This window comes from Triplophysa dalaica, chromosome 15, assembly GCF_015846415.1.
Source record: "Triplophysa dalaica isolate WHDGS20190420 chromosome 15, ASM1584641v1, whole genome shotgun sequence".
Taxonomy (NCBI): domain Eukaryota; kingdom Metazoa; phylum Chordata; class Actinopteri; order Cypriniformes; family Nemacheilidae; genus Triplophysa; species Triplophysa dalaica.
Genome location: NC_079556.1, coordinates 21,406,774 through 21,432,006, shown reverse-complemented (window position 1 = coordinate 21,432,006; position 25,233 = coordinate 21,406,774). Strand labels below are relative to the sequence as shown.

At 39.4% G+C, this 25,233-nt stretch overlaps 2 protein-coding genes across 4 annotated transcripts; both read left to right on the top strand.

Annotated features, from left to right (window-relative positions):
• The first annotated feature begins 882 nt into the window (after positions 1 to 882).
• On the top strand, positions 883 to 10,744 carry LOC130436894 (mucin-2-like). Its single transcript, XM_056767910.1, has 14 exons — positions 883 to 1,026; positions 1,283 to 1,309; positions 1,599 to 1,745; positions 3,800 to 7,160; positions 7,233 to 7,401; positions 7,473 to 7,613; positions 7,992 to 8,105; positions 8,175 to 8,211; positions 8,630 to 8,727; positions 9,087 to 9,208; positions 9,373 to 9,638; positions 9,726 to 9,816; positions 9,895 to 10,178; positions 10,278 to 10,744. Exons 1-14 carry the CDS (start codon positions 981 to 983, stop codon positions 10,409 to 10,411), a joined length of 5,037 nt encoding a protein of 1,678 aa, XP_056623888.1. The 5' UTR covers positions 883 to 980; the 3' UTR covers positions 10,412 to 10,744.
• A 1,020-nt stretch (positions 10,745 to 11,764) lies between these two features.
• Positions 11,765 to 23,718, top strand: LOC130437010 (adhesion G-protein coupled receptor G2-like). Of its 3 annotated transcripts, none has more exons than XM_056768104.1 (23): positions 11,765 to 11,869; positions 12,143 to 12,187; positions 12,293 to 12,373; positions 14,092 to 14,232; positions 14,312 to 14,344; positions 14,987 to 15,019; positions 15,407 to 15,521; positions 15,592 to 15,760; positions 15,832 to 15,972; positions 16,239 to 16,352; positions 16,428 to 16,464; positions 16,546 to 16,643; positions 17,065 to 17,201; positions 17,273 to 17,441; positions 17,517 to 17,657; positions 18,319 to 18,432; positions 18,714 to 18,750; positions 18,847 to 18,947; positions 19,428 to 19,549; positions 19,714 to 19,979; positions 20,063 to 20,153; positions 20,232 to 20,515; positions 22,721 to 23,718. In XM_056768104.1, the coding sequence occupies exons 1-23, from the start codon at positions 11,809 to 11,811 to the stop codon at positions 22,825 to 22,827; spliced, it is 2,637 nt and encodes an 878-aa protein (XP_056624082.1). In that variant the 5' UTR covers positions 11,765 to 11,808; the 3' UTR covers positions 22,828 to 23,718. The 3 variants fall into 3 exon arrangements, with proteins under 3 accessions (XP_056624082.1, XP_056624080.1, XP_056624081.1); XM_056768102.1 differs by having other exon boundaries at positions 22,705 to 23,718; XM_056768103.1 differs by lacking the exon at positions 22,721 to 23,718 and adding an exon at positions 21,018 to 21,935.
• Positions 23,719 to 25,233: the final 1,515 nt, after the last annotated feature.

The following is a 25,233-nucleotide window of genomic DNA, read 5'->3' as shown; positions in this document are numbered from 1 at the left end:
CTCTGCTGAACTCAAAATAAGATATTTTGAAAAATGTTGGCAACCGAAAACCGATGGTAGCCTACCCATTCACTTCTATTGTATGAACACAAAACCAATGGGTCAGGGGTATCATAGGTACCCATACAAGTAATACAGCCTGGGAAAGAAAAAATGTAAGTGATGACAGAATTTTCATTTTTGGGGGGAACTATGACTTTATGCATCAAATGTATATTGGCAACATTGTAAAAATAATTATTGTAGGATTCTATCCAATTCCTTAGAAACTTGAATGATACGATGACAACTAAACATAAATAAAGAGCAGAACCAGTAGGAAAAAGCTAGACAAAATATTTGCATTCTACCGGACGGTGTCGTCATGGACATATTAGATTTGGTTACAGCACGCAACACAGTTTCAAATCAGTTAATAATTGTATTTCTTACACTTGAAAAAGCTCTGCGAAATAAAACATCACAAATATTTTAATAAATTAATGTTAAGGTTCACATCTTTCAATTTCAATTAATATGGTTTTTGTTTTCTCTCTTTTTGTGAACATGATTTCTATTTTTTGTGTTCCTTTTTCTATTACATCTGTAAGTCGCTGTTGGATAAAAGTATCTGCCAAATGTAGAAATAAACAATTTGACATAAAAAGGATTTCTGCTGTATGAGACAATAAGATATTGTCAAATGAATGTAAATAATGTCTATTATATGTTGGGTGATCCCTTATCTATATACTGTTGTTAGACTTTAACAGTTAGGATTTTTGTTGTATATTTGCATCAGATGGAAAAAAACTTGATTTGCATGTTTGAAAATGTAAATGAACTCTTCATCAGTGAAAACTCAACACATGATCTTGTGGATTGATGTAAGAACAGATAAAATCATCTGTGGATCATCACTTCATTTCATCTTCATCAGAATGATCTTTAATGTTTGTTTATAACAGAGTTTAGTGTTTCTCAGGACGCTGTCACCGAGGATGAAGACTTTTCTCTGGATCATCTTCTGTGCTACATGCCAGATAAGTATGTTGTATTTTTTAGTTAATCATATTTAAAATAAGATGCATTTATATTGTGTTTGTTTGCGAAAACACTTCAAAAGGACCAATGTGACTTTTAAATTACCTTTTTAAAGTCTACAAGTTGATTTTTAAGAGTACAACCAAATAAATACTAATGTACATTTTGACACATGAACTTCACAGATGTTTTGATGTTCTAATCATTTTGTTTTGTGCTGCCTTCCCCAAAATAACTCTTGTGGGTCGTTTTCTGACAGCTTATCCAGTTGACCCAGGCTGTTCAGGTAAATAATAAGTCCACACTCATGTCATTTGTGTTAACATTTTTGTTTTCTGAATATACATGTGGAAATTGACTTTCAAATAGATTTTTTCTCCCGACTATAAAACTGATGTGCTAACCATGCAATGATGCAATGACGGGATAAATTTCTCCCAAAATGCATTTTTCAGAAGAATAGTCTATGCATTTGTTCATGTATTTATAAAATCAGTTACATTTCCCATAAGTACATAGTTTGTTCAGTTCCGTCTTTCTTTGGGAACATCTAAAATTATGTTTCTGATTTTCAGGAAACTGCACAACAGAATCTGGAGAAACGTTTAATTTCAATATAAGAAACAATGGGAGTGAATATGAAGTTATGTTGAATGAGACCGTGAGAGACATCACAATGCTCCTGCAGCAGCATCTGTCATCAGTCTGTAAGAATTTAACAGGTTTGTGTCAAAGTTACTTTTAGACACAGAGACAGGAGAGATTCTAGTGATTAAAGTGTCTCTCTCAGTTTACATCTTATTTCTGTGGGGCTTACTGACTATTTAGAGTTTAATGAGTCATCTTTTTGAAAGATTTAATAAAGAACATATTTTCATTTGGCAAATGATTTTATCCAAAATGACTTAAAGTGCAATAAGGAATTTATGTGTTATCAGTATGTGTGTTTCCTGAGATTCAAATCCACAGTCTTTGTGCTGCTATTGCAATGGTCTTACAGTTGACATATATACAGTGAGGAAAAACACCCAGCTATTTTGCATGTTCTCCCACTTAGAAATCATGGAGGGGTCTGAAATTGTCATCGTAGGTGCATGTCAACTGTGAGAGACATAATCTAAAAAAAATCCAGAAATCACAATATATGATTTTTTTTTACTATTTATTTATGATACAGCTGCAAATAAGTCTTTCACCAGGTTTGCACACACTGCAGGAGGGATTTTGAACCACTCCTCCACACAGATCGTCTCTAGATCAGTCAGGTTTCTAGCCTGTCGCTGAGAAACCCGGAGTTTGAGCTCCCTACAAAGATTCTCTGTTGGCTTTAGGTCTGGAGACTGGGTAGGCCACGCAAGAACCTTGATATGCTTCTTACAGAGCCACTCCTTGGTTATCTTGGCTGTGTGCTGCGGGTCATTGTCATGTTGGAAGACCCAGCCTCGACCCATCTTCAATGCTCTAACTGAGGGAAGGAGGTTGTTCCCCAAAATCTCGCAATGCATGGCCCCTGTCATCCTCTCCTTAATACAGTGCAGTCACCCTGTCCCATGTGCAGAAAAACACCCCCAAAGCATGATGCTACCACCCCCATGCTTCACAGTAGGGATGGTGTTCTTGGGATGGTACTCTTCATTCTTCTTCCTCATAACACATTTAATGGAATTATGACCAAAAAGTTATATTTTGGTCTCATCTGACCACATGACTTTCTCCCATGACTCCTCTGGATCATCCAAATGGTCATTGGCAAACTTAAGACGGCCTGGACATGTGCTGGTTCAAGCAGGAGAACCTTCCGTGCCATGCATGATTTCAAACCATGAGTGTATTACCAACAGTAACCTTGGAAACGGTGGTCCCAGCTCTTTTCATGTCTTTGACCAGCTCCTCCCGTGTAGTTCTGGGCTGATTTCTCACCTTTCTTAGGATCATTGAGACCCCACGAGGTGAGATCTTGCATGGAGCCCCAGTCCGAGGGAGATTGACAGTCATGTTTAGCTTCTTCCATTTTTTAATGATTGCTCCAACAGTGGACCTTTTTTCACCAAGCTGCTTGACAATTTCCCCGTAGCCCTTTCCAGCCTTGTGGAGGTGTACAATTTTGTCTCTAGTGTCTTTTGACAGCTCTTTGGTCTTGGCCATGTTAGTAGTTGGATTCTTACTGATTGTATGGGGTGGACAGGTGTCTTACAGGTGTCTGCACCTGTCTTGCAGGACAGGTGCAGCTAACGACCTCAAACAGATGCATCTAATTTAGGAAAATAAATGGAGTGGAGGTGGACATTTTAAAGGCAGAGTAATAGGTCTTTGAGGGTCAGAATTCTGGCTGATAGACAGGTGTTCAAATACTTATTTGCAGCTGTATCATACAAATAAATAGTTAAAAAATCATACATTGTGATTTCTGGATTTTTTTTAGATTATGTCTCTCACAGTGGACATGCACCTATGATGACAATTTCAGACCCCTCCATGATTTCTAAGGGGAAGAACATGCAAAATTGCAGGGTGTTCAAATACTTATTTTTCTCACTGTACACATAGTACATAAGTCGTTTGATACATTAACACAACTCCACATGCACCAAGCAAAACAAACAAAACTTCTGTTTCCTGGAGTCGGATGAATTTGAATTAATTGAGAAGTATAGATGTCTAGAGCGCCCTTAGCTGGTGAAGAATGTTACTGCTTCATCAACATACAGATTTAAAGGGGAAGTGTGTCATTTCTGTGCAGAATCACAAAAATAATCACTGTATTTTTTTCCAATAGGTTGCCATCTTTATAACAAAACATGTCAATCTTCAAGTTTAGTAAATATAAAAATATTTTTTGTTGATTCTCAACAAAGTTGTATCAGGGAGGCCACATCCAAGACCCCACCCACAACCACCACCCCCGGGATCACCACGACCACGAACCATTCCACCACCCCCACATCCACGACCTCACCCACGACCACCACCCCCGGGATCACCAAGACCACATCCATGAACCCACCCACAACCACCGGACCTGGGATCACTACGACCACATCCACGAACCCATCCATCACCCCGACATCCACGACCACCACCCCCGGGATCACCATGACCACATCCACGAACCCATCCACCACTCCCATGACTACCATGAATCCACCCACGTCTACCAAGACCCTTACCACATCCATGAACCCATCCACCACCCCCATGACCACCACGACCCCACCCAGGTCCACCACCACCACAAACTCATCTACCACCTCCATGACGAACCCATCTACCACCTCCATGACCACCACGACTCCACCCACGTCCACCACGACCCCTCCCTCAACCACATCCAAGAACCCATCCATCACCCCCATGACCACAACGACCCCACCCACGTCCACCACGACTACTCCCACAACCACCTCCTTGAATCCATTCTCCATCCCCATGATAACCACCGCCCCACCCACATCCACCACCCCGACCCCTACCACAACCACAATCACATCCATGAACCCATCCACCACCCCCATGACCACCACGGTCCCACCCACGTCCACCACGACTACTCCCACAACCACCTCCTTGAATCCATTCACCATCCCCATGATAACCACCGCCCCACCCACATCCACCACCACGACCCCTACCACAATCACATCCATGTACCCATCCATCACCCCCATGACCACCACGACCCCACCCACGTCCACCACGACTACTCCCACAACCACATCCTTGAATCCATCCACCAACCCCATGATAACCACTGCCTTACCCACATCCACCACCACGACCCCTATCACAACCACAATCACATCCATGAACCCATCCACCACCCCCATGACCACCACGACCCCACCCACGTCCACCACGACTACTCCCACAACCACCTCCTTGAATCCATTCACCATCCCCATGATAACCACCGCCCCACACACATCCAACAACAACGCCCCTACCACAATCACATCCATGAACCCCTCCATCACCCCCATGACCACCACGACCCCACCCACGTCCATCCCGACTACTCCCACAACCACTTTGAATCCATCCACCACTCCCATGATAACCAACGCCACACCCACATCCACGACCACGACCCCTACCACAACCACAATCACATCCATGAACCCATCCATCACCCCCATGACCATCAAGGTCCCACCCACGTCCACCACGACTACTCCCACAACCACATCCTTGAACCCATCCAAAACCCCCATGATAACCACCGCCCCACCCACATCCACCATCAGGACCCCTACCACAACCATGAACCAATCCATCACCCCCATGACCACCACGACACCACCCACGTCCACCACGACTACTCCCACAACCACATCCTTGAACCCATCCACCACCCCCATGATTACCACCGCCTTACCCACATCCACCACCACGACCCCTACCGCAACCACAATCACATCCATGAACCCATCCACCACCCCCATGACCACCACGACCCCACCCACGTCCACCACGACTACTCGAACAACCACATCCTTGAACCCCTCCACCACCCCCATGATAACCACCGCCCCACCCACTTCCAACAACAACGCCCCTACCACAATCACATCCATGAACCCCTCCATCACCCCCATGACCACCACGACCCCACCCACGTCCACCACGACTACTCCCACAACCACTTTGAACCCATCCACCACCCCCATGATAACCACCGCCTTACCCACATCCACATCCACCACCACGACCCCTACCACAACCACAATCACATCTATGAACCCATCCACCACCCCCACGATAACCACCGCCCCACCCACATCCGACAACAACGCCCCTGCCACAACCACAATCACATCCATGAACCCATCCACCACCCCCATGACCACCACGACCCCACCCACGTCCACCACGACTACTCCCACAACCACATCCTTGAACCCATCCACCACCCCCATGATAACCACCGCCCCACCCACATCCACCACCACGATCCCTACCACAACCACAATCACATCCATGAACCCATCCATCACCCCCATGACCACCACGACCCCAACCACGTCCACCACGACTACTCGCACAACCACATCCTTGAGCCCATCCACCACCCCCATGATAACCACCGCCCCACACACATCCAACAACAACGCCCCTACCACAACCACAATCACATCCATGAACCCATCCATCACCCCCATGACCACCACGACCCCACCCACGTCCACCACGACTACTCCCACAACCACTTTGAACCCATCCACCACCCCCATGATAACCACCGCCTTACCCACATCCACATCCACCACCACGACCCCTACCACAACCACAATCACATCTATGAACCCATCCACCACCCCCACGATAACCACCGCCCCACCCACATCCGACAACAACGCCCCTACCACAACCACAATCACATCCATGAACCCATCCATCACCCCCATGACCACCATGACCCCACCCACATCCACCATCACGACCCCTACCACAACCACAATCACAACCATGAACCAATCCATCACCCCCATGACCACCACGACACCACCCACGTCCACCACGACTACTCCCACAACCACATCCTTGAGCCCATCCACCACCCCCATGATAACCACCGCCCCACCCACATCCACCACCACGACCACAACCACAATCACATCCATGAACCCATCCATCAGCCCCATGACCACCACGACCCCACCCACGTCCACCTCCACCACCACCACGACCCCTCCCAGAACCACATCCACAAACCCATCCCCCAACCCCATGATAACCACCACCCAACCCACGACCACATCCATGAACCCATCCACCACCCCCATGACCACCACGACCCCACCCACGTCCACCACGACTACACCCACAACCACATCCTTGAATCCATCCACCACCCCCATGATAACCACCGCCTTACCCACATCCACCACCACGACCCCTACCACAACCACAATCACATCCATGAACCCATCCATCACCCCCACCACCACAACGACCCCTCCCAGAACCACATCCACAAACCCATCCCCCAACCCCATGATAACCACCACCCCACCCACGACCACATCCATGAACCCATCCACAACCCACATGACAACCACGACCCCACCCATAACACCCTCTATTATCATAAATGCAACTACTACAACGGACCCATCTAAAACCATCAGTTCATCAGCTCCGTAAGTGAACCCGTCATTGGGTGTTTTAATCTCTACTGAAGAACATCATGTGATTTTAAACTCATGTTTCAGAGAGATGATGGACAACCTCAAGAACATTTCAGACGAGATGGAACAAAAAAATGAATCTACTTTAGAAATAGTCATGGAAGGCGTCAGAGGTCTCGTGTACAGACAGGACAGGAACACAGAACCCAAATACATTATCATATTCTGCTCATCAGATCAGAATGAGATACATGTAAGTCTTGAGAAACGTTCAAACACTCTTCATCTGTTGTGTGATCTTTCATTTATCTACTTTATTAACAGGTTAAGGACGATCAAAATATCCAGCAGATACAGTATTCCTGGTTAATAAGAATCTCAGCGGAGGCATTCGATAAATCACGTCTGCAAAACAACGGAAGTGCATTTGTTGGAGTTCTTCAGTTCAAAAACATGGACGCCAATGTAATCTCACACATTGATTTCTACACGATTTACTTTTTGTATTTGCTTTCTTGTGTCTGGGTCTTCGGGGACATTCGTGGGTCTCAGGAGTCTGACTGCTAAAAGTCAGTCATGGATTTTGAAAGTCACATATCATGGCAATAAATAAGAACACCACCAAAGAGCTTGTTTTTAAAACAAATGATTAAAATGTATATTACATTTACATAACAAAAACATTAATTTATGGTGTAGTGTAAGTTAACAAGCGCTTGGCAGCTTCACTGCTGAATAAACTGGCAGATCTGATTCTTAAGGGTCTCTTAACATATCTCTTGTTTTTTCAACATGTATGAATTTCATCATTTACTTCTTTGTTTTCGTCATTTTTCGATTCAGGACAAAACTAAAAATCTCATTGTTTTGAATGATGAGGTTTATGGAATATCGATGGGAGCCAACATCTCAAATCTTACAGACAATATAGAAATATTCGTGCATGCGGGAAATCTGGTAAGGATGTTTTTTATTGATAATCAAACAAAAATGAAGAAAAAAAACAAAATCAACGTTTTTGTGCAGGTTGGCGACGTGTTTTGCACTTCTTGGGATGGCAGAGGTAAATACAGTTTCAAATAATTGTATTGCAGAGTTTTCACATCATTTTTTTACGGAGTGTCTATTTACACTGAATACAAATTTCAGCCTTGTTGGCAGAGACTATTTTCACAAAGTGTAGGGCTTTAATGTCTCAATAACTGGCAATCATTTACATTATTTTTTTCAAAATAATGATTGTTATCATTGCATGATTTTTAATGGACAACAATTACCCAAAGGGCAAATAATAACGTTATCAGCCACTGTTTATTAGTACCGATAGCATCTAACTACAGTTTCTATGTTATACAAAGAAATGCAGCTATTTTGGTTTAGTATCGCTAAGAAATGCTGCTAATTTCACTTTGTGTAAACACAACCTATTGTTATTAACACTAAGTGCAAATAGTGCCTTTTATAAAATCTCATTTTGTTAGGAAACCTGACGTGGACGACGCCCGGCTGTGAAACGCAAAGAAATGACTCCATCATCAATTGCTCATGTTCACATCTGACGTTCTTCGCTGTGCTGATGGTAAGCTGTGTTTCTCAAAGTTTGCTCTTTGATCACTTTTTAATGTTTTTTTAATGTTAATTAAAGTATCATTTTTGTCTCACATGTTTCTCTTGAGTAGAAATAAGCACAAATGAGTCAACTGTTAACATACAGTAAGAGTCAAGAGCGAGTGAGCTCAGATCATTTGAGAATTTGTTGATGGTAATATTGAGGTCTCTTTAGAAACCTCAATATTAGGTGAGATTATTGGAGTATTATTCTCCAGAGAGAAACTGACATCAGCAAACATATAAAGCAAATGAGTATTAACAGTGAACAGCAGTCAGTCTGTCATGAGACATGTAATGTGTAACCATCTCTGTTCTTTCATCTTTCAGTCGATTCCCAATTCAAACATCACCTCACCACATGTGGACACATTGACTTATATCTCTTATATTGGTTGTGGTTTATCCATGTTTTTTCTGGGCATCGCTCTGTTCATGCATTTCTTGTTACGGTAAAGTATCACCTACTGTAATCACACATACAACACATCAGTGACGTTTGTAAAGTCACAAATCACTCTTACTGATGCTTGTTTATGTTTATTATCTTTCGTGTGTAACTTCCTGCATCAGTTGTGCTTCAGATGTTCTGAAAGGTGACTTTTGCTTTTTACAGGAAAAACAAATCGAGCCAGTCCACGAAGATCCTGATCAATATGTTTGTGGCTTTATTTATACTGAATTTATCGTTTTTGTCCAACGAGAGCATCGCCGACACACAATCCAGCTCAGCATGTACTGTCATAGCGTTGATCATGCATTACTCTATGCTGTCAACATTCACCTGGTTCTTCCTTCAAGCTCTTCATATGTATTTCTGGCTCATCCGAAAAAATATCACCATCAAAAACTACATGAAGAAGATGATTGTGTCAGGATGGGGTGAGTTCAATCAAATCTTCCTTTTTGATTCTGTTACGAGGATGTGAAGACTCACAGACAGTTGAACTGGTCTCGATCTGTTTTCAGTTTGTTCGTGTCCAGTAGTTGTGATTATTGCTGCTCTTGGAGAATACAAGTTATTGATCATTGAATCCTCTGCTGAAAAAACAACACGAATGTAAGTTCAGCGTCACGTGTCACAGGACTGTAAATAATGACACTTTCATCTTCACAGTCTTTGACTTTCTCATCTCAGGTGCTGGATCACAAATCACAACATTCACTACATAGTGAACATCGGCTACTATTCCTTGGTCTTCAGTTTCACAGCAGGAGTCTTCGTCATGATCATCACCAAACTTATTCAAGCAAGAAACATGCGTGTGGGTGATGTCAAGAAAGCAACATTGAAGACACGTGTGATGATGATCTTGAGTCTGTTTGTTCTCCTGGGCTTGACGTGGGCCGTGGCTTTCTTCAGTTATGGAGACATGATCATCCCGTCCTACTATATCTTCTGTGTGCTGAACTCTTTTCAGGGTGAGAAATACTCCTGCACTACATGTGTCATAAATATATCACCTGTGTTTGAGGATGATGGATTTGTCTCTAACTGTTTGTTTGTTTGTTGTTTTTCAGGGTTTTTTCTCTTTCTGTATTATTATCACATTCGTAATGATGCCGAGGGCGGTTTCTCTGATGATCCGGACAGATCCTCTTCCACCATCAATCAATCCACCATCAACACTTCAAAAGAGAACATTTATACTTAAGAGTGAAGATGCTGTGTTTCCTCTCATAATGTGAACACATCACCACGTACAATTTCATATGTTGTGTATATTTCAGAACTTGATTGTTATTAAGCATTACTGATTTACTAATCTTTCCTGAAAACACACAATAGTTAGGTTTTGTGAGTCCCTATTACTCAAACTTCTTCATGTTGAGCTCATGTCCTCCTGTGAAACACAGACGCTCAGATAAAGTTGTGAATGATGATCAGATCCTGATGATCAATATAAATCCTGCTCTCTTTGGACACACTTCCTGTTTGATTTCTAAGGCTTTTTAAATTAAATAAAAACAAACTGATATGAGATTTACAGAGGTGCAGAAGCCATATTTATTTGTGTAACACGCTATCTATGTTCATTGTTCATTGATGCATATTATAGTTCTCCCCTTGTGTCTTTGCTTTTCCTGTATGTAGCCATATAAGGCAGGAAGTGATGTGGAAAGGCCGGTGGGAAGGGGTATAATTTTTTGAGGGAATCACAGTTTGTTTTGGGGTAAATATTTTTTGTCACAATAAATTACTGCTGATGAAGTCTGTAGTATAGCATCAAATATATTTTCCCACTAGAAATGGCTAAAGCTGAAGAAAGGCCATTACAAGAGGTCTTCATGTAGTTATTCATTAGAATCGACATGGTGAAAGTAATGAACACAAATAAGCAGAAATGAAAGAAAACACATTTGCATTGTACCAGAGAATGTTGTGATGGGTATGAATGCGGTGAGACTAGATTTGGTTATGTAAAATACAGCACGCAACACAGTTTCATAACCTGTCAATAATGTTATGTTTCTTATACATGATCAATCAAACATCAAAAGAAAATGAACATATATAAAAACTTTAACAATAACATAAAAAATAGATGAAATGTTTTGATTTGTTTAGGTTTACGTCTTGCCATGAAAATGAATATAACGTTTGTTTTCTCTCTTTTGTGAACATGAGTTTTTATTTTACTCTGTAGTCACTCTGGGCTAAAAACATCTGCCGCATAAACAATCGTACTGCAGTGTTGTTATTGAAAGTTTCACATTTAAAGGATTTCTGCTGTATGAGATTATTAAAAGTTGATAAAAGAATGTAAATGCTGTCTTTTATTCACTCATAAATGTTGGATGATCCCATCTCTATAAATATAATGTGTATTTGGGTCGGTAGAGGAGTGTGTGTAACTGGAACTTGATTTGCATGTTTGAAAATGTAAATGACTCTTCATCAGTGAAAACTCAACACATGATCTTGTGGATTGATTTTAGAATAGGTAAAATCATCTGTGGATCATCACTTCATTTTCATCTTCATCAGAATGATCATTAATGTTTGTTTATAACAGAGTTTAGTGTTTCTCACAGGACGCTGTCACCTAAGATGAAGACTTGGCAGATACACACGTTTCTCTGGATCATCTTCTGTGCTACATGCCAGATAAGTATGTTGCTTTCTAACAACCTTCATTATATTAAAAAGTTAATATAGTGCCAATACATGTGTTTGATTTATGTTCTCTGTGTAATCTGTTTGATTGCAAAAATACCTTTTAGGTCACAATTACATTATTCGACTCCCAAGTGATTTATAGAAAATTAACTTCTAGAAATTGAATTTAAGGTCTGAGATTGGTTATAAGAATATGATGACCATATAGTGTACACAAATGTATAAATTTGTTTGTAGTATATTTTGTTGACTTTTTGTTGTTCAGCCTGTACAAACGTGCAAGGAAATCCAGACTCCAAAAACTGTCGAGGTAGGTATAAAATGTGTCCGCACTCATGTTTACAGTATATTTAATTTCTGGATTTATTATACCTGTGAAAACTGACAAATCCATTCAATTAATTCTTTCTTCCAGCTTTAAAACTGAAATGTCTCAATGATACGCAGAATAAGAACCACTGCATCATGAGTGACAAAAAATACTCCTCTCCAGATGGTAAAATCTATTTAAATTATGTATAGAGTTACATTTCCCATAAATACAGTGAGGGAAACATGTATTTAACACACACCTACTGAATGCTTACTGTAGATCTTACATGCAATTTTTTTGTTGAATATTTTGGAGCACCACGCTGTTACTTTAGATTTACAAAAAGTCCTTCCTTTAGAAAGCAAGCTTTGATATGTTCAATGTTAGCAGAGGTACAGTAACTGTAACACTGTGCACATAATATCCTGTATTTTCAAAGGCATGATCATTGGTAAATTGGTCTGGTCTGTCTCAGTTCATCAGTGATTTGTTGAGAACAGCTCATTTTTACTGGCTGTGGAAACCAGTGGGAGGGGCTCATTATACGATAGGCAAAACGCCGTAAATAACGCACGCACTGTGGCACCAAACCAGCGTTTTATACGGCGCTATAGACAGCTTTTTGCGCGTTTTTAACGGCGTTTGGAATTTTTTTAATACGGCGCCATTACAGTTTTAAACGCCGTCAAAAACGACGTTGGGATATAAACGCGTTTAAACTACATCGTAATTCTGACACCATAGGTTTGCCATATGCCTGGTGCTAAATTAACGTTAAGTTAAGGTCACACAAAATGCGAATTTATTAGCTAATATACATACCCCCTCCTCTTCTGGGTTTGCACGCTCTGCAGCAAGTCGGAGTTTAAGAAATTGGCGTTTTAATATTAACACGGCGATCAAAATAATTTTGATCCCTTTTGGCTATCGATACTGCTCTCTCTGCTCACGCTTGCATTGTGAACTATGGGTAACTGTGCGTTCAGACCCCCGCCGTCGAGAGCGTCAAAGTGTCCGGAAGTCATTCATTTTCAATGTGAGCCGGCACCGAGCAGCTGCGAGCAGTATTCCGCTAGTGAGGATTCCAGAGAACTCAGCACTGTAAACTTTGGTCTACGCCAGAGCGCCAAAACGTCCACGGATCTTTCTACAGCGTTGTTGGCAGGGCAGCGAGAATGATTTTTGACGCTCTCGACGGCGGCGGTCTGAAGGAACCATAACGTCTGTACACGTTACGTCTAAAGACAATTTTGATAAAACGGCCTTCCATATCCACGTTTTATACTGACGCGGAAGTGAGGAAATATTTGAATATGGCTGATTATTATTGTTTGTTTGCGCACAAAAAGTATTCTCGTCCCTTTATTTAGTTTTAGGCTGAACAACTGGAATGACATGGACTATTTCTACTATGTCTTTATTTACTTTCTGTACTTTGGTTCCCAGAACGTTATTTTCTAAGGTTCGTTTGTGGTTCTCCAGGAAAGTTCTCCTTACGTTAATAGAATGTTAGTTGCTCGTTCCCATAACGTTATGGGAACCAAAAACTAACGTTAAAGACCAAAAAAGAACCAACAGAGAGATTTTATTGTGTGGTTGCAAAAAATAACCACCAGGGAGCGTTATTTTCTTGTGATTTAAAAACCCCAGCCTGGAAACTCTGGGGACTTTTTTTTCTCCTTGCAAGAAATGTAAACCTGAAAAGAATGTTCTTAGAACAGGGGACCAAAAACTAGCATTAGGGGATCGTTCTGTGTTTGGTGGTTCTGAACTATCTTGATTTGTGTTCTGAAGATAAACGGGGATTAGAGTTGACGAACGATTTGAGGGTAGTTCAATCTATAATTTTTATTTTTCGTAAACCGCTTCACCAAGTGTAACATGATCTCTTTGCTTTTTAGGAAATTGCCAAAAAATTAAAATAACAAGAAAATGGCACCTATTTAAAGTAACTGCGAAAAAGAAAATTGAGGATATCACAAGTTTGTTCAAGCCAGATCAGCTGGTAAAGGTGATATCAGATGGCTGTAATAATTTATCAGGTGTGTGTCACACTTACTTTTATTCATACATACAGGAAAGATTATATCGTGTCTCAGTTTATATCTTCTATTATCACAGGGCCCTCCGGACTACCAGGCGTGATATTAGAAGGTATGCTATTCCCCCATAACAACCGCTCAGGGTCATTCTGGTACAGTAGTCATCTTGACCATTGCAGTTTAAATTATACATAAATGCAATAACATGTTGCATGTTCATCTCCGTCTTGCCTTAAAACCAAACGTAAATGGATTTTCCTCATGCAAGGTCTGCATACAGATAAGCATAGAAAATATTTCATATCCAAAAATGTACTTATGAGGCAAGTAGCTGTACAGTAAGCAGGATCATGTACAGGCAGCTGGTTGTCATTGCAAAATTTCAGCCTCAGGCCCTGATCACCCTGTGGGGGTTTGGCTGTGCATTGTCTTACTTATTGTAAGGCTTGTAGGATTATTGAGATAATATGTTAGTAATTCATGTTAAAAAAGGGTTGATAAGAAACACCCATATGCATTTGGCAGATTCTTTCATCCAAAGGGACTTAAGTACATTAAGAGACACATGTTCTATCATTACTTGCTTTACCAACTAAAGCACAGTATGAAAAGAGCATATCACAAACTCGGGTGAAATAAATCAAAATCAGTTTCATCTCCTGTATAGATATATTGCAATCCCAACATACATTGGGAAGTGTGTCACATCTGTGCCTCTATCATCACCAAACAGACTAACAGATTTTTTTAACAGGTAACACATCCCACTGCCTGCGTGATGTTGAAGGTATTTTTAACGTTAAACGTCTCTGCTATAACACAGTTCTGTACACTTGAAAAAAATCGTGTAGCACTAAAACTGGTGCTTCTCTCGCAATCATATGGGGGAACCACATTTAGTGCTATATTTAATGTAGTGTAGCTCCTAAACTTTGTGAAAATGTCATGTACACCTGAATGCCACTTTGGATAAATTAAATAGCAGATAACACAACAGCAGCATCTGTTTATGTAAAAACTGCATATTTTTAGCTTAACACTACCTTAATATCACTGAAAAAAATATTTTATTGCTTTTCAAATAAACATAGTGTTTAATGCTCCATTTGAATTGTGCGGACACTAGCTGGTCCTCACAATAAAACGCTTATAAAATATATTTTATTTTCATAAGCTACCACTTATCTTCTGCAAAAGAAAGGGAAACAAGCTGTGTGTGTGACATGCAGCCATCCATCTCTGACCAACGATTCATCAACGACCATGACCATCAGTGCTTCAAAAGCGTCGTAAGTGAACCCATCACCTGTTGTTTTAATCACTACTGCAGGACATCATGTGACTTCAACCATGTTTCAGAGATTTGATGAATGGCTTTGAGACCATAGTGGACGAAATGGAAAAAAACAAAGAAATTACTGAAGAGATTGTCATGGAAGGCGTCAGAGGTCTCGTGTACAGACCGGACAGGAACACAGAACCCAAAGACGTTATCATGTTCTCCTCGTCAGATCAGGATGAGATAAATGTAGGTCTTTAGAAACGTTCAAACACTCTTCATATGTTGTGTGATCTTTCATTTATCTTGTTTATTAACAGGTTACTGACGATCAAAATATCACACCGATACACTATTCCTGGTATGTGAAAATCTCAGCAAAGGCATTCAATAAATCACGTCTGGAAAACAACGGAAGCGCATTTGTTGGAGTTCTTCAGTTCAAAAACATTGACGCCAATGTAAACATGTTAATTTTAACACATTTACTTCTTGTATCTGCATTCTGTTTCTGTCGGGGGTCTCTAAAACCTTCACAAACTAACCAAGCTTCTTGCTTCACTAACCATCGTTTTTGAACAACTTGGATTATTCAAAACTCCCCCGGGACCCACATCTGATTTGCTGTACTGTTACTTTAGATAGTGTTCAGTCTCTGTAAACATGTGTCTCTGTAAACCTGTTGCTTTCCGCAATATTAAACATCACATTTTCATTTCTGATTTAGGACAGTGATTACAATCTTATTGTTTTGAATAATGAGGTTTATGGAATATCAATGGGAGCCAACATCTCAAATCTTACTGACAATATTGAGATATTCATCAGAGCGAGAAATCTGGTAATGAAAGTTTTTTAAGAAAGACACTGTTCTGATTGTGGCAAAGATAAAGTAATAATTTTTGTTTTTGTACAGGTTGGTAATGTGTCTTGCAATTCCTGGGATGGCAGAGGTAAATGCAGATTCATAAAGTACGGCACAATTCATAGCAAATTTCTCTCATTGTTGTGTTCTCTTTTTTGTTTATGTGTAGGAAACCTGACGTGGACAACGTTCGGCTGTAACACAGAAGTTAACTTGACCAACATCAAGTGCTCATGTTCACATCTGCCATTCTTCGCTGTGCTGAAGGTGAGATAAAAGTTTTTTCTTTCATAGCTCAATTAAGAAAACAGACGTGTCTCACATGTTTCTCTTGAGAAGAAATAAACACATATGAGTCCTTTGGTTACATACATGTCAAGAGCTGTAAACTCAGTGAGCTCAGATCAATCTGGGATTTGTTGATGGCCTAAAATCTCATTGGAAACTCGCACTTTTAAGTTTATTGGAGTATTATTCTCCAGAGAGAAACATCTGACATCATAGAAGCTGATGTCAACAAAGATGAGTGTGCAAAACAAATGTGATGCTATGTTGTGAACAGCAGTTTATCTGTCATGATTATGTGTAATGTGTACCTGTCTGTTCTTTCATCTCTCTGTCGATTACCAATGCAAACATCACCTTATCACATATGTGGACCGTGACTTCGTCTATAACTGATTCTCAGTCTGCCAATGGAACCCCATCTGTGACCGATTCACCATCTCCCAAATCGTTTTCACCTAAAATTTTGACATCAACTATGGCTGACACTACATCTAAAACCATGACCCCATCTACAACCATTAGTACTACAGCAGCTTCGTAAGTGACCCGTCATCAGTTGTTTAAATCTCTAGTGCAGAACATCATGTGATTTAAAAACCATGTTGCAGAAACATGATGGACGACCTTAAGAACACTGCGAATGAGATGAAGCAAAAAAATCAAAGCTTTAAACCCAATGTTGTGAATGGCGTTAATGGTCTCGTGTACATACAGGACAGCAGCAAAGTACCCAAAGACATCATCTTGTTCTCCTCATCAGATCAGAATGAGATAACTGTAGGTCTTGAGAAACTTTAAAACACTCTTCATCTGTTGTGTGATCTTTCATTTACAGTATTGGTATTTTTACAGGTTACTGAGCCTCAAAATATCGAGCAAAAAAATTATTCCTGGTATGTGAAAATCTCAGCGGAGGCATTCAAGAAATCCCTTCTGGAAAACAACGGAAGCGCATTTGTTGGAGTTCTTCAGTTCAAAAACTTGGACGTCAATGTAATCAACACATTGATTTCTACACAATTCACTTGTTTTATCTGCTTTGATCGCTAACCAAGAAATGTAGTGAAACCTGGCACATTCTCAAACACCACAACAGATAAAAAATGTTGGTAACACTTTATTTTACGGTGCCTTTGTTACACATGTTACATGTATGTCCTACAGAATTTACTATAAATGATGCATAATTTCATTGTAACTTCCCCTAAACCACACCCTAGTCCTCACCCTATATTAAGTACCTGTAGTTCATTATTATTATTCCGTACTTAATACATACACTGTAACACGGGCACTGTGAAATGAAGTGTAACTAAAATGTCATATGTGTTTCTATTTATACCTCAAGCCATAAAGTGAACCTTTTTTTACTATATCATTTTTCATGTAAAACTGTAACACAAGTTCTTTAAAAGTGTGATTCTTTAGATAATTTACATTTCTGAATTTGGCAGACACTTTTAACAAAGCAATTTATAAGTCTTTTAGTCCTATTCCCTGGCCCTGAACCCATGATCTTACCCATGATCTTACCCATGATCTTACCGTTGCTTGCGCAGCGCTCTGGCAAGTGAGCTACAAGAATATGTGTCAAAATGTTTTTCTCTGTGGTTCTTGATCATTTACTTTATTGTTTTTATGATTGCTGATTTAGGACAGTGATACAAATCTCACTGTTTTGAATAATGAGGTTTATGGAATATCTATGGGAGCCAACATCTCAAATCTTACTAACAATATTGAGATATTCATCAGAATAAAAAACCTGGTAAGCAAGTTTTGGTTACACTATATTTTACAGTGCACGCGTTACAGTGTAATAATACATTTAAGTAATAAAAATGAACTACATGTACTTACTATAGGGTGAGGGTTAGGACTAGGGTGTCGTTTAGGGGTAGTTACATGTATTTATGCATAATTTATAGTTAATACTATAATAAATGCATATAACATGTGTAACAAGGGCACCGTAAAATAAAGTGCTACCCAAGTATTTTGTATTGATGATTGTTACATAAATGAAGATCAATTGTTGTTCTTGTACAGGTTGTTAATATGTCTTGCAATTCATGGGATGGAAGAGGTAAATACAATTTTCAAATAGTTTTACTTTATTTATTTACTATTACATGAAAACCCTATTCTTCTACTCATTTTCTCTTATTTTGTTTTTGCTCAGGAAACCTGACGTGGACTACATCCGGCTGTGAGACAGAAATAATTAACCAGACCATCATCAAGTGTTCATGTTCACATCTGACGTTCTTCGCTGTGCTGATGGTAAGATGTTTTCCGCATAACAAATTTTGTAAAATGTCTTTCATAATGTTTCATTTAGGTTACCAGTTTGGTCTCCGATGTTTCTATTTGGGAGCAATAAAATGAGTCAATTGTTGATATAGTGTAGAGATCTCACATGAGCTCAGATGTTGGAGGACATATAAAGATCACTGTCTTGATTTTTTACTTTGCAAATCTGAGCAGATCTCTTAAGAAACTCCACATGAGAGATTATTAAAGTCTTCTCTAGAGCGATTCATATCTGAAAAGCTAATAACAGCAAACATTTTCATTTACTCTCAATTTACTCTTTTTACGGTTTAAGAGGAACAACTGATAAATTGTACAGTAGTCTTTAGTCCTGTTTATCTAAAACAAGCTTGAAGGAAAACTCGAAGCAGCGAATGACAGTCTGTCATATGAAAACTTTATTAAATATACTGATCTATGTGTAACCATCTCTGTTCTTTCATCTTTCAGTCGATTCCCAATGCAAACATCACGTCACCACATGTGGACACATTGACTTATATCTCTTATATTGGTTGTGGTTTATCCATGTTTTTTCTGGGCATCGCTCTGTTCATGCATTTCTTGTTACGGTAAAGTATCACCTACTGTAATCACACATACAACACATCAGTGATGTTTGTAAAGTCACAAATCACTCTTACTGATGCTTGTTTATGTTTATTATCTTTCGTGTGTAACTTCCTGCATCAGTTGTGCTTCAGATGTTCTGAAAGGTGACTTTTGCTTTTTACAGGAAAAACAAATCGAGCCAGTCCACGAAGATCCTGATCAATATGTTTGTGGCTTTATTTATACTGAATTTATCGTTTTTGTCCAACGAGAGCATCGCCGACACACAATCCAGCTCAGCATGTACTGTCATAGCGTTGATCATGCATTACTCTATGCTGTCAACATTCACCTGGTTCTTCCTTCAAGCTCTTCATATGTATTTCTGGCTCATCCGAAAAAATATCACCATCAAAAACTACATGAAGAAGATGATTGTGTCAGGATGGGGTGAGTTCAAATCTTCCTTTTTGATTCTATTACGAGGATGTGAAGACTCACAGACAGTTGAACTGTTCTCGATCTGTTTTCAGTTTGTTCGTGTCCAGTAGTTGTGATTATTGCTGCTCTTGGAGAATACAAGTTATTGATCATTGAATCCTCTGCTGAAAAAACAACACGAATGTAAGTTCAGCGTCACGTGTCACAGGACTGTAAATAATGACACTTTCATCTTCACAGTCTTTGACTTTCTCGTCTCAGGTGCTGGATCACAAATCACAACATTCACTACATAGTGAACATCGGCTACTATTCCTTGGTCTTCAGTTTCACAGCAGGAGTCTTCGTCATGATCGTCGCCAAACTTATTCAAGCAAGAAACATGCGTGTGGGTGATGTCAAGAAAGCAACATTGAAGACACGTGTGATGATGATCTTGAGTCTGTTTGTTCTCCTGGGCTTGACGTGGGCCGTGGCTTTCTTCAGTTATGGAGACATGATCATCCCGTCCTACTATATCTTCTGTGTGCTGAACTCTTTTCAGGGTGAGAAATACTCCTGCACTACATGTGTAAATATAGACCGTTTCATAGGAACTGCAAGCGCCTGACCCCTAGTAAACTTCCGGTTTGCTTTTGGCTAGTGTCTAGTAATACAATGATTTATATTTAATTTATGTTGGTATTAATTCATTATATTATTTTATTGTATAATAATTGTATTAAATAAAATGTTTTTTGAATGGGTCCTGTAGTTCGGTCACATTTAAACAAACTGTATGGTACACTGACATCTAGCGGTTGAGCTTGGTTTCGCACACTAAATTCAAAATATTGGAAAGATGAGTTTAATGCTTGTTCACACTTGATCGTTATTAGAAATAATCTACAGGGGCTCTATTGTGAATGTGTACCGGAAGTTCAGTTGGGGTCACAAAAGAGCGCATGCGCAGTAACGTTTGTTGGTGTTGTTAAGACGAAAGCGCCTTTATCACGTGTGTTTTAAGAATTAAGGATTTGCCCCATCTGTCTGTTTGTTGTTCTTCAGGGTTTTTTCTCTTTCTGTATTATTATCACATTCGTAATGATGCCGAGGGCAGTTTCTCTGATGATCCGGACAGATCCTCTTCCACCATTAATCAATCCACCATCAACACTTCATAATAGAACATCTATACTTAAGAGTCAAGATGCTGTGTTTCGTGTAGTAAAGCTAATGACCCTTAAGATATCTGTGGTATCTTAGGGGTCATTGCTACAGTATAGGGGAAGATAAAAATTAAGACATATTAATAAGATCATCTGAATTCATTTTATAAAGGATTGAAAGTAAGCAAGTTTGTTTAATTATTCTTTTCCATTTTTTAACAACCTGATTATTTAAACTCTGGGTTTTAAGTTGTAGGTTTAAGATAGACTCTTATGTGGTGTTGGGTTATTGTTATTGTTATTTAACTGTTTGAATTTTAAAGGTATGGACTATAGGGATTTAACATGATATATTGTGTCATAGCAAAATTGTCTCAAAATGATCGTGGTCACATGACTGTAAACGATAGGACTTCCTGTTACATAGAGGATCTCAGAAAATATTAGATGTTACCTTCGTCAAGGTCCAGCTTGTGCAATTGTTTTATTTTATAAAGGGATTTATAGGTCATTTGACCCATTTCATACTATAGCTCACAACTCTAAGCAACAGTTATGATTAGAGGATAAAGAAAAGAGGATTCTTATGGCATGCATCAATTGTCATTTTAAATATTGCAACAAATATCATACCGTGTGCTTTATATCGAGGTATAGTCGTTTGGTGAGCTGTTGATTTCGTTACATCCCTAATGTATTATGTATCCTATAATCCGTATAATTACCAAATATGATTTCATTGTTTTTAATAATTATAGTCACTGTTTTGAAACAGCAGTAATATTGATTTATAACTTTACAAACATCAATAAATATAATCTGCATACACTATAAAATAAATAAATAATATTACATAAAGATATCAGTGCTTTGAGTTTTCCATTATACTGTTGTAAGCGTATTTATCCTAAAACTTTTTCTTTCAGATAAAGTGATTTTGTGAACTGCATACATGTGATGATAACCACTTATTAAAATCGTTTATTAAAAACAATTATTTGTTGAAATTGCCTCCTCAAATAGCAAGACCTTTTGTTTCTAAATGAGTTTCTAAAAATGTCAATATAATGTTCAACACATTTCTTACACAAAATGAACCGAAAAATACGTGGAATATAAAAATGTAAAAGCAGACAGATGGATTGTCCATAAGAGGGCGCTGTGAGGTTTCAGATTTTGCAGTAAATGAAACTCATGAATGAATCTCAGCTGGAGTTGGAGTTCATGAGACACAGATTGAAACATGATTCAGTGGATGTAAATGTTTTAGATTCATGACTCTTACTCTTGCTATCACAGTCAGCCATTGACTCATTATTTACTACACTGAAGTATCGACCTTCTGTATTCAGTTTGTGATGATTGACATCACGTCACAAATTCACATTTGGCTTAAATGCAGTGCCCGAGTTTATCATGATTATTTCTCAACACATCTGGTCTCATTGACACGTCCCTATAACATAGGCTACTGACAGGCCAAGACAGTGATGTATTGGTTTATTGTCGAGCAACACAGAAGTTTAAATATCATCCTGTTTATTCTTCATTCTGTGGATGAGTTCAAACCGTGGTATCTGTCTCAGACTCACATGTGTGCAGACGCTCCAGAAACTCTGTGTGTGGCTCCAGCAGCTTCCCTTCAAATCATCTCTTTGGCGACAGGGCAGGACCGGGAAATGTTTACACGGATCAGAACCTCAGTCTGATGTGGCGAGTGTGGATTCAGATCAGGAAATGTGTGTGAAAGTCATCATGTCTGATGCGCAACAGGCAGCGATGCTCTCGACCCGAAGGCCGGACGCTGTCTGAGCTGTCAGAGACATGAACATTCATGACAAATGTTTGTTTGTGTGCAGATGATTAATAGTCTGAATTATTACAACTGCCAAACCGCAGGCTGCACATCTCTCTGTTAAGAGCATGGCAGGTTGGTTGACAAGAAGTTTTTTTTTTAATACATTTTCAGTGTAACTTATTCAGTGAATAATTTGGTACAGTAGTTGGCCCTGGGCTTTATTTACAGAATCAATAAGTGTGCTATTAGTGTACTTCTTTTAAAACCAGTTTACTACTGTTTTACAACTATGGGTGGTTTTCTGGACAGGGATTATTTTAAACCAGGACTAGGTCTCAGAAGGATATTTCGGTTGTTTTTAAAGACATACTGTGCAAATAAACGTTACTGGTGTGCATCTTGAGACAAACAATTGCACTGATATATTTGAAGATATGCCAGTGCAACCACAGTTGTTAGTGTTTAAACAAATTGAAACTCAGCTTTGGTTAACATAGAATCTTATGCAGTAGACAGGTTGATGTAAGTAGTCGTTACCTAAAACCATTAGTTCACATTACTCCAAAACAATTGTTGACGTAAAATCAATTTTCTGCATTAAAAACACTTAAAGCGTGAACTTTAAAGGGGGGATTTAATGCTGTTTCATGCATTCTGACTTCTTTACAATGTGCTGGCTTCTCATGCTCAGCATGGTCAACCTATCAAAAAACGAGTTGGACATATTATGTAGTACAGGGTTCTTCAACTACTTTTCTCTTAGGGCCTGATTCCAAAAGTATAAATATGATGCGGGCCAGTTTTTTTACCATATCCTCATTTCTTCTGTAATTTTGTATTTCTGTTATTTGTTGCGTTTTGTTCCTTTTATACTGTTTTTGTGGCTGTTACTTATAGGCCATATATTTAAACTTGCACACAAATGTTGCATCCAGTATTTGTATCTTTTCATGATATTAAATTAAAAGCGATATTGTCTTTTTAATTGTATTTTATATTCCTTTCCCCAAAAATTGCTACTAATGTACTCACCCACAGTCCTCTGGTACATCAAGGCATTGTTTTTTTTTTGAAGATGTTCATGAAGATCTTTATGAGAATTAATTAAAGTTAAATCAATAAAACTAAAAAACGCAAATGCATTCAACACAAAACTAATCCCTGCCCCTTGTGACGTTAAATTAACGTTTATTAAGTGAGTCGACTGATCTGTGCAAGAAACTGAAGGTTATTATCACAGTTGCAGTCATGTGCCCCACACACTTATAGGGCAGATTGTTTGTATAGTGCGTGTTCTGGGGGAGATGAACAGCTGTTTTTCGTAAATAAATGCAGTAATAAAAACAACACCGTTTTCCCCTTATCTGAGATAACCTTTCAGGCGGTGTACCCATCCTACAGTTAGCCTACTTTCAAGGGTACAAAACGCGTATTAAAACGCGACCTAACGCTTGCGCAAACCGATTGCCTGTGGCTGCACAATAGATGGAACAGTCCCAGCACTAAAAGATGCCGGTCATGAACCGCAGGCGGTGAGTGAAACTGAGTCACAAGTCTGTGTTTTGTTGGCAATCAAAGTGATTGCCAAGTAAGTAAAGACAAATTTATGAGTTTTCATGTTCCAAGCAGATCTATTACCAAAAGGATTTAAAAATGATTATTAATTAAGTTCTCATAACAAACATTTCATAATTTATGACCATTATTATTATACTCAGTATATTTACACTTTATTTGAAAAGCCTCAACTCAGCAAAAACCTTCTGAAACTGAAGATTAATGTGTACCAAATCTGGAATTTCTTACGTCCAGACGAGTGCCAGGATTGTGCCGTCCCAATGAGAATACATAGAATTAGACGTGTCTTGCGCACTTTTCTCAAACCTTCAGCGTGAGATCTGAGCTTTCCACACTTTGGCAGATGAACGTACAACACGCGACTGAAGAATGAACACCACGCAGCACTTTGTGATTAAATGAAACGTTCCAGGACTGATAGATCAGCGTTCTCCTGTACGCCACTAACTCCAGCGTGAATCTGTGGTCTGGTGGACGGCCAAATGGTGTTTCAGTGCATGCTGGCAGACACATCCAAATTCCTTCAGCGCTCATTAGAAGAGTCCATGTACCCGTTCTGGGGCTATGTGTGGAATTGTATTCTGTACAGTATGTATATCTTTTATAATACATATATAAAATTGATTAAACAGAAGAATCTTCGCACATTCTGTTAATGCAATCTAGTATTCCACAGGAAAAAGAACGTTGACAAACATCTGATCATTAGAGATTTGATGGAGTTTTCAGGTGTGTTTCA

What these genes read in the sequence shown, in the direction of transcription:
- LOC130436894 (XM_056767910.1), top strand. Translation starts at nt 981, where the DNA reads ATGAAGACTTTTCTCTGGATCATCTTCTGTGCTACATGCCAGATAA. An exon ending in TCGTGCATGCGGGAAATCTG is followed by an intron (nt 8,106 to 8,174) that starts GTAAGGATGTTT and finishes GTTTTTGTGCAG; the next exon opens with GTTGGCGACGTGTTTTGCAC. An exon ending in TGTGCTGAACTCTTTTCAGG is followed by an intron (nt 10,179 to 10,277) that starts GTGAGAAATACT and finishes GTTGTTTTTCAG; the next exon opens with GGTTTTTTCTCTTTCTGTAT.
- LOC130437010 (XM_056768102.1), top strand. Translation starts at nt 11,809, where the DNA reads ATGAAGACTTGGCAGATACACACGTTTCTCTGGATCATCTTCTGTGCT. An exon ending in CAGATCAGGATGAGATAAAT is followed by an intron (nt 15,761 to 15,831) that starts GTAGGTCTTTAG and finishes GTTTATTAACAG; the next exon opens with GTTACTGACGATCAAAATAT. An exon ending in CGTTCTTCGCTGTGCTGATG is followed by an intron (nt 18,948 to 19,427) that starts GTAAGATGTTTT and finishes TTCATCTTTCAG; the next exon opens with TCGATTCCCAATGCAAACAT.